The sequence below is a fragment of the Osmia bicornis genome, chromosome 3 (assembly GCF_907164935.1).
Source record: "Osmia bicornis bicornis chromosome 3, iOsmBic2.1, whole genome shotgun sequence".
NCBI lineage: Eukaryota > Metazoa > Arthropoda > Insecta > Hymenoptera > Megachilidae > Osmia > Osmia bicornis.
Window position 1 is genome coordinate 8,205,534 of NC_060218.1, and position 18,118 is coordinate 8,223,651.

The 18,118-nt window shown below is 39.6% G+C and overlaps 1 protein-coding gene across 1 annotated transcript in view; it reads left to right on the forward strand.

Moving 5' to 3' along the window:
• LOC114876729 (glutamate receptor ionotropic, kainate 2-like) overlaps positions 1-18,118 on the forward strand; it is an 84,102-nt gene that overhangs the window by 754 nt on the left and 65,230 nt on the right. Inside the window, 1 exon segment of the mRNA XM_046285057.1 lies at positions 12,445-12,649. Coding sequence (XP_046141013.1) covers positions 12,556-12,649 — 94 coding nt within the window. The 5' untranslated portion in view covers positions 12,445-12,555.

The following is an 18,118-nucleotide window of genomic DNA, read 5'->3' on the forward strand; positions in this document are numbered from 1 at the left end:
CCGGGATCCTCTTCGAAACAACGATGCTGGCTGTTACCACTTTCCCATACACTTTACAACTGGCGAGCTTTTTGTCGTAATTGTGCGGGAAAGAAAATGGTGAAATAAATATTGGCCACAGAAAATAGGAACTTTCCAAACGACGGAAGAATAAAGCAACGGCATGGTGAAAATTAATTCGACACCGCCAATTCACACACGTTTCATCCCGTTCTTCGACTAACTCCGCGTATCCTGCAGCTTGTGCAAATGCGGCGGTGCGGAGGGTAATAATGAATCCCAATAAACGGGACAATTTTACGGTAACGCGGAGAAAAACAGGGATGACGATGGCATCGGTGATTCTCGTAATGGCGTTCCGCGTTTCTGGGGGCTGGATGCACTTTCCTGTAATGCACCTGATCCGCGAGTGCAAGCTATACAACGCACGCATCCCTCCCTCTCTCGAAAATAATACGAGCCTGTTGGTAATTTTATTCTACGCTCTGCTGCCGACTGCGGACGCAATTAATACGCCTCTTCATATTTTCACGACCATCGGGGGTGAAACGATGCCCGATATTCAGCCACATTGTTCCGCCGACAGGCGATTGAAATTCGATGCTCGAATTTACTCATTTAGTTATTTGGAGGATGGTTATTACCTGTTACTATATTATATTATTAACATTTTAAGCAAAATTGAAATGTGAAAATCTATGATGTAGTCGATTTCTTAATTAGTCGTGCACTCACTAATAGGACAAAGCGTTTGGATTTGTCCAAATGAAAAATAACAGGTCGAGAGAAGCCTTTCATTTTACAATCGGAAAAGGGAGACGTTGATGGATGCGCGAATTTGATGGAAAGAGGTTTCACCGGAGAGTTTGAAAGGGGAACGTGATTTCGAGCTGACAAGGTGCACGCGATGAATGTGCTGCGAATTTGTGAGTCCCTTCTTTCGAACGGTGATAAATCGCTGTCGAATCGAATAGATGCAGCTCCGAGAAGCGTCTTTAAATATCATTCTTCTTCTCCAAAAGGGACAGGAGAGTAATTTTTGAATCGACAGAATCTTCGATTCGTTTCTGACCAGCTTATCGATTCTTCGTTGCACTTTAAAAGAGAACGAAGAATGCCGACGGATTGTGTTTTCTCAAAAGTTATGTTATGAAAAGAAAAATTTCTAAGTCTTTGTATCAGGAAATGTTCAATTTGAAATGTTAAAGTCTATAGCCCAAGTACCGTGCGTTGCCGAATTTTCGGAAGGATTCCAACTAATGTGTCGCGTTCCCGACTAATCGGGTCGGTTCGGAAAACATCGGGCGGGCACGGGCGGGCGTCCGATACATGAGTGCAGTCGGGTAGCCCGACTATTTCGGGTTCGGTCGGGTACAGTCAGGCAGATTCGAACAAGCTTCCAAATTATCTTATTCCAAAATTCTATATAAAACAGATTTTGCACATGCTTATTGCAAGTATTAACAAGTGTACATGAGAGTTGGGGATCTCGTCCGGATCTGCCCGACTGTACCCGACCGAATCTGAAATAGTCGGGCTACCGGACTGCGCGCATGTATCGGACGCCCGCCCGATTTTTTCCGTGCCCGCCCGAGCCCGCAATATCGGGTGCCCGCACATCCCTAATACGAAAGCATACTGCAAAGACGAGTCGACGAAGAGAAAAATTTCCAGGTCCTCGTTTCGCCAACCACGTTGAAACGTTGATCAATTGTCCTTTGATAAGAGAAAGCAGTAAACAAGTTCCAAGCATTGAATCGTAAAAACCTCGGCTGCAATGTGTCGTATGCCCGTTAACTTATTTTCGCTCGTTATCAGTAGATACCATCGACTCGGGTCACGGCCGTGGTACACGAGCATTATCTTCATCGTTTACTGGAGATTCGACATCAAAGGTCGTTACGGTAGATTGCATGGAATGTCGTCGCGTAAAGGATTGCCGTTGCCGACCACGTAGACAAGGAGGAGAAGGCAGAAGGGAAAGAACAAAAGAAGAGAGAAATCAGGTACGTGACGCGTGTTGGAAGGATCGTAAAAGTCGAAGGCTAGAGCGGTTAGTTTGGAAGGAGGAAAATTTCTCGCGGAACGTGTATCGCGAGGAGGAAGTTCACGCGTCTCGATTGGAAAACGGACGCCTCTGACGTGGCGGCGATAGATCACGCGTGCGGTCGCGAAGCAGAAACGGAGATTCACCTGTTGTTCGTGACTTCGCGAGCATCGCTGATTGCGTGCATATTTTACGAGGCTGAATTTCATAACACCTGGGCTCCGTCAATGGGACATTGCTAACGCGAGGAATTTACTTACGTTAAAAATAATAACATTTGTTACAGTTTTATGAAGGGCGCAGGGCTAAGAGTCCAGTGTATATTTATGACACATTTCATCGAGGCTTCATCTCAAATGCTGAAATTCAACCCTCCAGCTAGATAAGGGAGGAACTTTTTGTCTCATTATTTTATGTAAATAATGATCTTGCTGCTGTTAGCTGTCGTCGAGCTATTGTAGTGATACAAAGAAACCTTAATCTGACGGAAACAAAGTACTAGGCAAAGATAAATGGTTCATGGATATTGGATCTCAAGCAGTTCCTTTCTACATCATATAATTTGCAAGGATACTTAATAACGTAAGAAACAGTATAACAGAATTTCATTAACGATTTTCAGCAATTTACTGTCGTTGAAAAATGAAACGATGGCTGTTAGTAAAATTGTTTTCAAAATCAATTTTCTTTTTTATTCTATAATATCTTGCATTTAACAGACTTTTACCTTAAAATCAACAAGAAGAGGGAACATTTTGATCTCGAAAAAGAATTCAACGCAGGGAGTAAATGGTTTTCCACCAGAGGAAATCCCATTTAACTGCACGAAAACACCCGTAGCAGGCTACAATAGGAAAAAGCTTGCAAAAATTTCGTTCGCCATTTTAAAGAAGATTCTGTTACACGAATGAATGACTTCAGCTGCATTCAGATAAATTCCTTTATTCCGTATATAACGTATAAAAGCATTTTCTTTTCATAGATTCTCAACGGTGTTTCTTGAAATTGCATGCAAACGATGGTTTAAGAGGAACTTTAGATTAATTAGATGTCAGCTGAGTGAAAGGAGATAACATACCTGTCACTTTTTATCGTTTCCAGTCATTTACGATTTTTCACCGTCGTTTCCTTTTTCCTTATCGATTCTCGAAGATGCCAACTATCAATTTCTCATTCGTTCTTCTTACGATCTTTTACTTCCTTCCTTTCAATTGTTTGATATTTTTTAAATATAACAATTTCGCAAAATTCTGTATTAGTTATTACTAACAGGCTTATGATACATGTATTATGATAACAGTGTGAAAATTAAAAAATAGACGATTAAAACGAATTGTTTTTTATGGCCGATGCTTTTATTGTGCGGATGTTTTCAGTGTTTCCATTGTTCCGGAAAACTGCCGCTTCTATCGATACAAGCGTGCATATTTTTTTGACATGGACGAGATGATTTCTCAGCTAGTGTGTTTCCATTAGCGATGCTTTTTAATTTACGCGAAAAACACCCTAGGGAAATAACGTGTCGAATTCACGAGAATTCCCGGTGGTAACCGTGCAAATAAGATTGAAACATAGAAGCTGACTATTTTTATGGAATCAAATATTTACGCAGATTTATTCGAAGCAAAACATAAATAAAATTAACAGCAAGAATTAAAAGCCGAATGAATACGTGCAAAATCAATAAGCAATCGTACCGATTGATTGATTCTTTCAATAATATAGACCCTCAACAATTAACTATTTAATTTACGAGAAACTAGGTAAAATAAAGCGCGAATTTAATCAAAAGCGGTTGGGAATTTTAAAAATTGAGTGAAAGCTGTAATTAAATTGTTTTTCACGATACGGTCAACTTTCCCTCGCCAACTACAATTTTGACAATTTTTCCATCGTACCACTTACAATTTATATCCATTTTATTCTAGTATATTTGAATTTTATGAATATCTGGTTTGCTGAAATATTCCATTTAAATGTAATTTTATATTTGCCCAATTTCATTTATTTATTGTAAATTATTTCAATATACGAGGGTATTTCGCAGAAAAATTTTAATGAAAGGATTTTTTATCACAAATATTAAAATCATATCCTTAGGAATGAAGTTAATTAAAGATGATTACAATCCAACAATTAGTAATTCCCTTTCAAACGATCGCTATTTTCTGATCACGAACGTTATTGTAATAGTTAATTATGAAAACGATATTTATAATGATCAAATAATCGACATCGAAAAAATGGTTATCAATTATATCGATCGTATTACGTCTGGCCGTAAGAAGCGTTCCGCGCTATGGTAATTTGTTCTTCGTTAATACCATGACCCGAAACGCTTTCTATCGCGCGTGTACTAACGCGAAATCGTGTTTCCTGTTTACAATCGGCCACCGTGCAATCCTCTTAACGAGCTCGTTCCACGTAGCACGAAATTTTAATTCGAACAAGACGGAAAACCGGCAACCCGATTAATTAATCGCGTGGCAATCTCTCGAAGCGAAAGCGGACGAATATTGATGTCTCGATAAAAAAAAAAAAGAAGCGCGATGAGAAAAAACGTTCGTTTCGAGTTGATTTCCGCGTGCGCCAACCGGATCCCTTAGACACGAAATTTTTCTAGCCGTCGAACCGGAAAACGTGGAGCATTTCCTGCGGATATTCCTAGGAATCCAGACAAGGACGGAAGTCAGATACGGAAGTCGTCGCTTTAAACAAACCTGTAGTTTGCTTTCGCTATCCGGCATCGAGTTCATCGTGTCTCGTGCCAACAGCGTTCATAAAACGAACTCGTCCTCTTGCGATTGTTTCTCGACTCTTCGATATATATCTTAGTCCGATCTCCATTTGAAACTTCCGGATATTATCTGAAAGTTTTTTATACTTGCGAAAGAAATTATTTTAGTTAAAAATTCCTACAATGTGGCTAAAATGAATTTATGTATACTTAAGTTAAATTTTCAAATTTCAGTCCCGTCAAATAAATACATGTTTATTTTTATTTATTTTTATTATATTCCTTCTTTTAGATCCCAGATTTTGATTAAAAAACATGTTTCTATTTTCCAGAACGTTTTCGTGGAATTTTCACCACCGCGCGTCGTATCAGATAGCAAAGAATAAAAGTTTACTGCAGAGCGCGGAATCGCGGAAGCGGAAGCGTGTAAATTTGGAACGCGGGGTGCAACGGTGGTGTAAATTGTCGTAAGGAATAGTCGAGACCGTTATCTTTTACGATCAGAAATTCAACGGCCCGTTTATACGCGCGTAGAAAAAAAGAAAAACAGGAGTAAAAGGAAAATAAATTCTGTGCGTCGACTTTAAAGAATCGGTGAAAGTTGCGGTTCGAAATGTTACTTGGGTGTCGAGAGCGTCGCCATCCACCGGATATACAGACAACTATCTCGTTCAGTTGGAATTGCGGTGAACCATTTGAAACCATCGATTCCACGCTTTATCAGCGGGTTCGTGTCCCGGCTAAAACCAGGTCCTGATCCACGGAAATACGAATGTCGTACGACCTGTTGCACTCGATGCTCCCACTGTTTGCGCACTGTCGGTGAGACACCCTTCGCCAAACTTAGGGATGCAGTTTCCCGACGGAGAACTTGTCGAAATCCTGAAAATCTCACCCCTAAGGATCACTATCTATCTCTTTCAATATCTTTAATCACCTTTGCTTATAATTTTTTAAAGAATTGTGTCTGTCAAATATAATTATTCAAGAAATAAAGAAAGTTAATTTGAACTAACGGTTGGAAAGGTGTATTCCATTATTTTTCTAAAAATTTTGAAATGATTTCTTAGGAATTACAATTGCAATTTTTGTTAAATATAAAATCTGTTAGATACCGAGATAGATACTCCTTTGATTTCCTTCTGCAAGGTGACAGTTGTTTCAGAATCACGTTTCAATGGAACACAGTTTATCGTCGGTTGAAATTTATCGCATACGATACAGCATACGTTATGAGAAAGTCGTGGCTAAGCCACGGGCAAAGTTGTTGAGAACTCTTTTCAGTTTACGACGCATGGTTCCCCGTTGCTTATTTTTCGTTCAAGAGGATGAATAGTAAAACAAGCAATAAGCAGTAGACTTTTATACGACGTCCTTGCCTCCGGCTACCTTTTCATGTAGGAGCATTTTAAAAGCTTCGCATTTCTCAAAGATCTGTTTTTCAATCTCTCGGCTATCGTATAAAAAGAGAGTTCGAATAAAACCACAGTAAGCGATAACTGAAAAAGTTCCTCTGCATGTACTTCAATTTCAAGAACTAAAATAACCGACGTTTCAAATTCCATTAACTTTAAGAAGAATGTTGTAAGCGCGAATATAAAATTTCGAAATTTGTCTCGAAATTAATGCCGACCGCTGCCTTGTTACTTTAGAACCGTCGTAAACTTTCGAAACGTTCGTCTCGCTTTATAAATCCCTGGCATAAACGATACAAAATTACGATGAAATTTTCATCTAGTTGAAAGCTGCGTTGCTTAAGAACGCACAGCTGAATTCTATTATACAATAAAGGAACACAATTACGGGGCGTGGGCGTGAAAAGTCAATTTAACTTTTCGATGCAGAAAAATACGAAGAACTTCCTGCAACCTGATAAATGATTTCCACCTGTTAGCTTAAATATAAACTAAGCCACACTTCATCTACATTTTTTCTTTTTTAATAATTTTCCTCTGGAAATTGAATTTTCCTTAGAACATAAATAGAGTTATTTTTTCTCCAGAATTACAAGTGAATTGGAAACTGTATTTTATTTTTGTAATGCAGGTATTTAAGAATGAGAAAATAAAATAAATTAAAAAGGGTGGAAACTGTAAGGAGAAAATGATGTCTGACTAATATCGGGCATATCCCCTTGCGAGAGCACGTGGGAGCGCGCATGCGCAGCACCGACAGTAGCACGTGGCTGACTCGAGCCGCGCTCGGTCGATTTCGGATAGTTTCGCGAGTCGACGACCGAAGAACCGGCGACAGTCGCGCGCCGGCCGCTGTCTCGATAAGGTGTTTGTGTTTGCGTCGTCGCGATGAAAATTCGACCGCCATAGAGGTTATGTTTACGCGTGCCGCGAGAATCAAAACGACCACGCATGCCCTTCTGCGTCCACCTTTTTGGAAATCCTGCACGAATCGTCACGTGTCCATCGATAAATCCATCGATTTCTATCGACCACGCGTCTCTCGGATCGTGGACCAGCTTGGCGATACTTGACACACTCAGGAAAACTTGGTAATTACATTCGATCATTTTGCTATTCTGTAGCGAACAGATGCATGTAACGATTCGTTATATTATAATATAAAAAATTATAAGCATAATACGTAAAATGATTCAGTTACAAATTACAAATATTAGAACACATGGGAATCTGCCTTGACGCATGATTGCCGCAGTAGTAACAGTCATGTATATTCAGACACGTTATAATCGCAATTACTCAGCATACAATCTTCTTATTTTTATAATTAACCTTTTTACGTGTTATGTACCATTATAACTGACTTTATAATATTGTTGAAGTATAAAAGTCCTCCTGACGAGTGTATCCAAGCTGACTATTTTCACTATATTAACTACTGATATCTAAGCTTCACCAACAACATAACCTGTACACCCCTAATACCCATAAATTTACTTTTTCGCACAAATTTTTCTGACACCGTTATATTTTATTTGAACGTATCGGAAGTCGAATAAAGTACAAAGAAATTAAACAAATACTCGCGAAGCGTGGCATCAGGTGAGCGTGTTTCATTCGAAACGAACGCTCGGCTTGATTTGTTCGTCAGTAAATAACCAGCGGAAGAGGATCACCTGACGCGACACCGGTGTCACTGTATTTTTTCATCCCGCGCATATTCGTCCGATTTTTTGTTTTCCACGTGATTCGTAGTGTCGGTCGAACGTGGCTTATTTTGACTCGGTGAAAATAAAAATCAGAATCTTGTAATCGTATATAACGCTGTTGAATACGCGCCAGAACAATGGCGCGAGTTTTAATATCGTTCGACCGCTTATAACCGCAGTCGAGCCCGGCTAAGGATGAATTATAGTGTCGGACATATTTGGTCTTCGACTATCAATAATAAATTTTACAATTAGTTGTCTGCTACGGTTCTGCACGCTGCAGGATGCATTGACATTTCATATTGTAATAAATTTTAAATTCTGTAAATCATGTGTTAGATTATGAATCCTGATCAAATTAGAATTCTTCAAAATTCCATTAATAAATGAATTTTGGAATTTAATTTCAGTTTTCCTTGTATTTTATTATTGCAAATATTCAGTTATCAGAATTCGATAAATTTTTACATGGAATGGAGTCAATATTTTTTCTTGCTGAATAAATATAGTAGATCTCAATTTGCTTTCACTTTGACTACGTCGTTTAATTCGACGGTATAGAAGCGGTTATGAACTATTTTTCACCGAACGAGCGAGAAATTAAAGGGAGGCGCTACAGAAAGGACGACAGCCCTTACAATTACCAGAAAAATTTAATACGATCCACAGTTACTGTTCCTGTTCCGCGTGATCGACGCGGAACGTCAAATTTCCACGAGGATAGAAAACAAAAGAAAAATCCACGAGCATTTTATTAAATTTCCTAACGGAACGACGAAGCTTTGTCAGCCGCTTGGTTCGACCAAGTTCATCTATGCTTTTATTCGGTATCACGAACGGGACTACCAGCGAAATATCAAGCGTACCTATGATATTTTACCCCGAATATTTGATTTTTGGAAAAGCGTTATTTGAAATAGAAATTCAGAGTTAACACAGAAACGTTGTAATGTTTCGTTCGCTTATTTCGTACGATGCTACGCGACTAATTTCGCGAATTTTTCAATGGCGGCTGAACAGATTGGTCGACCGATAAAAAAAAAAGGGACAATGCTCGCAATCGATGAAGCTATTGTAAGAGCTGACGTAACCATCTACCGTCGAGCCTTTTGCGGAATCGCCCGCATAAGCGAAAACCAGTCCGTGTCGATGGTTCTGCGAAATGTTGCAAAATTCCTCGCCCTTTGACGTGCATCCTTTCTATCCTTGCATCGTTCGAAGTATCCTCTGTAATATACACCGGTACTAAATTACGTTGTAAACTTGCAGAATTGCCTAACGTTGCTTGAGTTCTTGAGATGTAAAATTTTTTAAAATTTGTAAAAAAAAATTAGAGGCTGGGATAAATCCAAATTAGATCAGTAATGAGTTTGTAAGGTATAAAGGTTCCATAGAAGCTCAGATACTTAAGTCTAATACGTCGAAACTGATATGTTTGCTCGAAGAAGATGTATTTCTATCCGGTGGAATAAAAAAGACGATTGAGATGCACCGACCCAACGAATTCCTCGGTTTCTTTATCCAGAGTTTCTAAGTGATCTCACCAAGACGCTACAAGCAATCATAAATCACAAAAGAAAAGGTGGCTGACAAAGGTGTTGAAAGGGAAGAAACAGGAAGATACAAATGGATAGATTGAGGAAGAAACAGGGAGATATTCAAAGGGTAGAGTGAAATGGACGTTCTTTATAAACTTTTTCTTACCTTTCGTATCGGTTGCCTGTCTCCGTATTTTAGCCGCAACGAGTTATCCAAGAAAGTAACTGAATGCAAAAAATTTCAGAAATTCTTGAAATTAACAGTGTATTTTATTATTTTGGGAAACGTGGTTACTGCAAATGTCGTAAGTTTTCCAAACTCACAACGTATTTTGTTTCACGTAACACACTCGTTTTGTTTCTCTCGTGAGAAAAAAAAAAAAGCATTGCAGACATCGAAGTGTAGTCGCAAAAACATGCTCTTAACGTGAAAATACGCGAGAATCCAAAAAGTCGCCAGCCAGTCTGCGAGTTGAAATTACCCGAAATATACGAGGTCGCGTTACCGTGAACCGAAAGCTCGTTTGTTCCGTTGTTTCTTCGGATCAACGAGGAAGAAACCGCCTCGCAACTTCCTCGAATACTTCCCTCTGACCCACCAAAGGATCGTTACATTGAATTAAGATGGAGTAAAATGTGTGCCACCCTTCGAACTATCGGCCGAACAAAAGCCAACAACAGTCGTGTTACGACTTTATTTCCGAAATTCGCGAAACAATCGTGAACATTCAATGAGATACTTTCGCGTCCATCGAACGACAGTTTTTTTTCACTCGATCTCAAAAACGAAAAATCGTTTTTTAACGAGATACCGCTATTACTTGTTTGTACTTTCATTGAGTTTTGTATGAAATCAGTTCTTTCCCTGAACAGTTTCTTAGCTAAAGATTGAATATTCCTTTTGAAAGGATTACAAAATTATGCAAATTTTGATGAAGCTTATTTGAAAATTCAATTTAACAATCAAGAATGCCAAAAGCATTCTTGTATCTATGGAAATTTTGACAATATGAAATTAGAGGAGTGCTTTATTCCTATCAAAATTATCCCCTAATTAATTTGCAAAGAATATTAATGATTGTTAAGCTACTTTGAACCTTAGCTTGATGGCGTTTGAATTGACACAATGATAGCAGTACTTACTGATAATAAAGGAACAAAGATCTCGAGTGATCGTGCTTTTTCGTAAGCTATGTAGTTTGCACAGTATCCCTCGGAGAAGAAAGTGTGAAATAAATTGAACAGGATCTCTTGGACAAATTCCTGGATTTCGCTATCTGCGAGTCCCAGAGTGGCCAGAGGTTCGGTCCATTTGTCGTAACGGTGGCAAAAGTGGCAAACGATTGTCCATTCCTTTTATCCACTGTCGGATTGGCGACTTTTCCAGTCGTTGAAAAATAATGAACATCTTAAATCAAATTGTGCTTCGACAAAAGTTTCGATTTACATTTTGAACAATAAACGAAGAAACCTTTGCTATTTTCTCGTCGAACGAAGAGAAGGCAAAGGAATACGTTTCAAGTCCTACTCAATGATTCTCATTGGTCGTGGAACGGAAAGTCGGTAGAATTCAGTAAGCTTCGTCGCGAAATTTACATTTTCCACCCGGCCCCTCGAGCGTTCTTCAAAGGAGCGCAAATTTATTGTGGCAAACATTGCACCCCGCGATGGGTCCCGGCGTGTAAAACTGAAATTTATTCGTCCATTTTCGAGAATCATTTTCAACGAAGCTGCAGCTCGTGCAAAAGGGACAAACGAAGCAGACGAGCGAGCACAATATTCGATGATGAAATGCTCGACGTTGAATCGGTGCTTCGATGGTAATCAGAGTTTTCTGAATTCTTTGCAAATACAATTGTTACAGATATTTAGTATTCGCCGGTGATGTTTGCGAAAAGGGAAAAAATGGAGAATCGATGAATTTCATTTTTCTGTAGCATTCTTTTTTTGAAGTAAATTTACTTTTTGGCATTCCGTTTCAATGCACAATACTTCTGTTAACATAGTAGATGACAGAAATGGTAGAAATATAGAGGACAGATAAGAATTCGTCTTACCATGATAGATTGACTATTTTTTGTAATAACCGAGTAGATGGTAGAATAAATGATTGTCGTAAATCTCGGGATACAACGGGTGGCATGAAAATTTTTCTATCTCGAAATTTAACACAGACGTATAACGGTTCGATTATTCCTGCTGTCCGAACAGAATATATCTAGTAGATTTGTCGACGCGAATAATTCAGCAACCGCTAATTCAGTTCACCCGTTCATACGTCGGCCCTTATTAATTTACGGTAATTTCGACTTGAAATGAAGTACAAAGCAACGTGTTCGCAACAGTGTACACGAAACTTCGTTCTGCCAGTTTTCGTTGTAACGGGTATTTATGTTCGTCGGATTGCCAATTAAGCTTGTTCAATAAGCGTGTATGTAGGAAAACGAATTATATGAAATAGCGAATGAGAGTTATTAACAATACCGAGGAATCTCACGAATTTAATGTAACAGAGTTCATTATCTCTAAAAAGGTAAAATTTGATAGATTAATTTGAGTATTAAATTAATTAATTCTATAGAAAAGATAGTTTTGCACATCTAACAATTTTTCAGCACGGTATTTCAATGTTTAAAATTGATACTATTATTCATTCACAACGCTCCAATAATAAAACAACGTATCGACCATTGTCCAAACGCAGTCGCATGAAAAGTTTCGAACCTCTCAATATGCAAAACAAAAAAAAAAAAAATAAAATTATCAAAGAAGAAACACAGAGAGATTGCAGGAATAATAGGGACAATTTAAAACACGATTACAGTTGGATTTTGTATGAAAACCAGTTGGAAGTGTTGGTATTATCTCGAGAGTAATTAACCGAGATAACGTCGCCGGGTTGTTTATCGTACGAGGGATTTCATTTGGCCGAGCATTTGAAATGCTGAAACGGACACGAACTTGGAAACTCGCTTGAACTTTGTCAACTTGTTTACAGGTAAATGCAGAGAAACGTCGAGTGTCGTGGCACGCGGACGTGATTCGTGCGGTGGTGTTCGGTGGTAAAGGGCCAACAACAGGCCGTAAAGGTGGGCTTTCGAGATGAGCTATGAATTTGGGCTGCCTGCTAGCCACTGTCTTTGTGCTTCGGCTGTCACAACTGCCTTTCGACGTCGCGGCGCTACCCTCAGTCGTCAAGATTGGTGAGTAGAGGAAAAATTATACTTTACGATCGTACCAATCCAGTTCATCGTTCAGAAATAAAAATTCCTCGTAAAACGAAGGCTTTTTTCACTCGAGCGCGATATCGCGTCGAGTTGCGAACGAGCCTTAAATCCACTTGTTCGACTAAAACGTCGATCGTTAATCGAGTTAATAAGGAAATTTCCAATTTCTTCGCGATACCTAAGTGCGCTTGTTCCCCCTTCTCGTCTACCTTCACTTTGCCGTGTCTGAAAGTTCTGTGTACCAAAGTTCCGCCGCCTCTGGGGGCATCCAGCGCGAGAAATCCAATTTCAATGGAAACGCGCGGGGGAATGAGATTTAGCAAGGTAGGCGACGCAAGAGCTACAGGGTATTACGTTGCGAGACAAATACTCGTCTTCTGGACGGTACGTGACTAGATGACGGCCCACGAGCATCGAAATCTTTGTTTCATCAATAATATCCTGCGAGAAAATCGAACGTTTGTCTCCTTAAAAACGATGTCCCAGAGTCAGTCGAGCCTCGGAAGTACCTGAATCTGAATCTGGAATTTCTAGAGGAACCTCGATTGAACCGATCTAGTGAAATATAGGAGTTAGAGAGTTTCTTCGGTTACGTTCCAATTTCCAAACAAGTCTATTTAATCACCTATAATCAGGTGTATTCTGAATGAAACAGGAAAATAGAGTAAAAGAAAATTGATCACTTGTAAATTATTGGGGTTGTAATGATATTTTTTAATAAGTATTTTCTGAATTCTTCCCTTGATAATTAGATTGTTTAGCATACATGTGACTATGTTATAAGATCTTGTTTTAAGTTTTACTACTTACACAACGACAGAGGATTGTTAACTTGGTCACGTGCTCATTACGCGACAATTACGAAGGGCTGCGACGAAGCCGGTACGAAACTTCTTGAAATTGAATCAAGAAGTTTGAGTAATCGGGTTATCTGCTAATTTTACGGTCATCGAAATACTAACTACACTTTCCAACGATCTATCTTTTATTTCCCTCTCGTTCATTTTATATTGACAATCTAGAATCTTTCACAGCTGATAAATAATCCCGCCTAGGTAACTTGAAAAAAAGAATCAAACTTGACTTTCATCACTTTTGTGATAAACGTGAAATTGTAACAGAGTCGGCCCTTCTCAGGGCTTTTGCGCTTTGCTCTTTCTTCAAGAACACCGTCCTCAGCCTCGTTTCTGCCAGAGGGATGTGTAAACTCTTGCAAGTTCTTGCGAGCTTTGTTGCCTTGCCAACTTGGCCACGCAATTCGCGTAACCGTGCACCGTTGCTCGGCTGGTGGAACCTTTGATGGGGTCGACACTTGCCGCAACAACGTCCAAGTTTTTGGGTCAACGAGAAGCTCGGTTAATGGACCACCATATGTCATTCGATAATGAACATTACTCGTTGCGCTTTGCCAGAGACGGTCGTCCCGTTTCCGCTTCAATTAACCAACCACCGCTGAAATTAACATCCTCGAGTTTTGCGGTGAAGAAACGAGGGTCCTTCTCTTGAATTTTTAACCGACTTCGAAAAAGGAGAAGGTTACTCAATTCGATCAGTTTTTAGCGCATCTCGAAGTCGGTTGTATTTTTTGTTAAAAATTATTTTATATTCCTCGCAAACTTGGATGTGTATTAGGTTGCCGCGTAAAAACCCTGCATTTTACGAGGAACTTTGGCCGTGAAATCGCTAGAAAATGAAATTTTAACGAAGCTCCTTTGCGCGAACAAGTTTGGCAGAAACAATTCGACGGGATGAATACGTTAGCGACTATGGGCCCGAGATGTAGGTATTTTTCGGCGACGTCGGATAGCCTCGGTAACTTTCAACTACCTTGGAATGATATTACACGGCTCTGAGAAGTTCTGCAAGCAACGTAACTCATGGTATATACGTAAGACGAAGTCTTTCCCCTTGTCGTAGTTTCTTCTCTTCGTTCTCTCGGTTTCTCCACGAGACAAAGTTCGTTGCGAATGAATAGTGAACAAGCGCTCAGCTGCATTTTTCTCGAAAGATTTCGTCTTGAAAGAAAGAAACACGGAGGGTGGATTTGGCGGAAATAATACGGAACTCGGACGTTTAAACTGTATTCTCTGTGTCTCGGTTCATCACCTATTAGAACGAACACGCGATCTTGCCCCGGCGAAACTTAACATTTCTACGAGTAAATCGTCCCTCTTTATCCTGGATAATGTAATAGCGAATAGAGAAATTAAATTGAACGTCTCTCATCGTTCGCAGAGATGAAAAAGGTAAAAGAGGAGATCGCCGTCAGGAGAATTTATGGAAATATTGCGTTTAAACCGAGTTTCTTTGACTTTATTTGTCTTTTGAATTGAAGAGGATCCCTGCTGGCGAACGGTCCTTCATACTTTCTCTCTTCTAATTAAATGTAACGAAAGATGTACTGGGTGCCTCGGTTTAAACATATAATATTATTGTCTTTACTTTCAGACGATACTGAATGCAAAATGAAAATAGTAAGTTAATGAAGTATTAATCAATGTAAAACTTTTTCTAATTGAATAAGAATTTATAATACATGCTGTAAATTACAGTATTCATGAATACGATGTTTGGGAAATGTTTATTGGTGGTTTTAAACGCACGGTGTTCTCATCGAAATTTGTATCGATATCTAGTGTTAAAATACTAGATTATTCCCTAGAGCCTAGACTCTCCCTGGATTTTTCCCAAACTCAAAACAAATATTAGAAAACTCCATCCCTTATAGAAAGAAACTCTACATGACATTCTAATGTACACTTTTAACAATTCCCTTCGTTTATACATCCATTTCCATTTTCATTTCGAATACAAACACTTTGCCCGATACAACACTTTATCCATTCTGAACCCGGTACAACGTTTTCCTTTCTTCGAGCTTACGCTCACGCATCTCTTTCGCCGTGAACCGTAAAATCAAAGACACGCTTTGCCTCTCGAAGCTTTTCCCGAAGACGGAAAGGGTCGAAACATACTCGGTGCATCAACAGGAATCGGGTTTTTTTTTCGTAGCTACAAGGTCTTCGATTTACAACTAGATCGAGGTGAGAACGCTCGAAGGGTTCGCGTTTGTCGCTCGACGAGAGTTCGCGTTTGTCACTCGGGAGATCCAACGCCTCCCCTTTAAGCACCTTTTTTTGCTGTTTTCATCCCTCCGGGCGACGAGTGACGAGCAAAGTGGGTGAACAAATGGTTCAAGTTCGGCGACAAAGGAAAGCTGCGGTTAGCTGCCACTTGCACGAACACTCGTTCAAGAATCTTCAGCATTCTTCGTCTTTTATTGCCCGTGCTCTCCTGCGCTCATCCTTCGTCTATGAACTTTCCTTCGCCCGTTGTTCCGGATCAACTTCTTATTTTTCCTTGGAGATATAACACGCGACCAGAAGAAATTCAGAAAAACACCAACATTCTATTGGATACATTTTCTAAAAAATATTTTATGAAGGTGTTTAGAAGGACCTCCTAATATGAAATCGTAGAATTAAATTTTCACGAAAATGATTGATTTTTCGAATAAAAATGTAAAGTGTGAAAAGACAGGCTCTTTTATCCACCGGCCATAAATGTGTCAGCTTCTAAGATTCGCCGAAGCACGAAAGATGAATCGACTTGGAAATTACTGGAGCACGGAATAACGTGTTTCCACCCCGTGGAAAACGGAAACGCAAAAAGCAATCGACGCCGAGCGGTATCTGCGACATCGTATATTTGCGAAATGAAACAATTCGCGTTGCAACAGCAACGTGGAGAGTTTCTTGTTTACCGTAATATTAAAGACGGCAAGAAAGAGGCAGGAATTACAAAAAAATAGCACGAGACGGTATGTAAATGTTGAAACGGCAGCTTCTACATTTTCTCGTTGACTTCCGGTCTCGTGTTGCTTCCCGTTCGTTTCGCGCGATGTGTTCTCGTTGTCTCCTACCTAACGGAAGCATCGAGCCAGAGATAATTCAATGGGGTGGTGAGAAAAAGGAAACATAAACGGAGGGTGACGAAGAATGGCGAGGCAATGTATTGGAAGAGGGTGAAAAAAGAAGTAGGACGAAGAAAGGGATGGTTACGACTAGGTGGCGCCCGAAACATCGGTGTACCACAAATTCCATCGAAAATTCTCTGTAATTGATTGCTTTTTCCGTTCGAAAAATTCAAACTATGTATTACTTCAAATTCAAACTTTTCGTTTCTCAACGATCCTCGAAACTTGAAAAGATCAATTAATTTCTGTTATTACAGTTCAAAGAGAAACTCTCGGGAACCGGAGAAGTTTTATGGTACTTCTTAAGGTAATTACTTCCGCTTCTCCGTTTTCGCCTGTCAATTGCAGTACAGGTATTATCATTTCTATACTGATGAACGGCGAAAGGTGTTCACGCCTCTTCTCCTTTTCATTGGTAAATAACCCTAAATGATTGGTGAGCTCGATAAATCTCGAACGGTCAATAGGAGTGGTTAGCTCCTTTTCGAGGAAGGTTTCTTCCAGACGATCCTGAAAGGCGAACTTAGCCTGATGGGTTTGCAAACATTACGGCGTCCTCTGCAAATATTTGCCAGCTACCCTCGAGTGATCCTCGTAAATTATCCATGGCGAAGTTAATCTCCTTTTCATCGGATTTTACAGATAATTGATTTATCGAGTTATTATCGATGGCAATTCGGTCTATTTTATAGCTTTATTAACAATTAAATGTGATACACTCTAACTATAATTTATTCAGGATACACCGTAATTTCTGTTTAACAAAATTAATATAATATTATTACTAATTATCAATTTAAATTATCCATTTTCTATTTTATGTAATTAATAGAATTTCCGAGATAATAATACGCGTTTAAAATATGATATCGTGGAAATAGTGTCATCGAGGTCTGAACCGGTGACGTTTTCACGCATCAACTATTCACGCAAGCTTTTTTCTCTGAAAACGTCGAAATCGTCGGTTCCTCGCTCGATTGCGTTCCTTTTTCCGTGGACGCTGGTCGTTTCAGCGAAATGGAGGGGGACGCAGAGGACGAAAAAGATCGTAGAAGAAAGAAGAGCAGAAGACGGGGTAAACCGAGTGGAAGGACGATTTTGCATGTAAGTGGGTTACCAGCTCGTCTCTGTCCGCCTTGGGGAAGAATTTTTGAAATTGTCCGAGTCGCCTTCGTCTCGGACGTGAATAGGACTCAGCCTGATCGTGCAGATGTCGTGACTTCAAACGAAGAAAATACATGGTTCGTTCCAAAAATAATGAGAATGCGCGCTTTGCAACTTGGACTGGGAGGGCCCTACCGAAATACGCGTGAATCATTATGATTTAAGAACTTCGAAGCCATTTACGTGAATTCACGTAAATTTAAAAAGGGATATTCTCGATTTCGCAGTACGTTATACCTGAATCCTGTGAAAGATTCCCTTTCGGTAATTTAAATAATGGTATGTCCGAAGGAATTACACCTCCT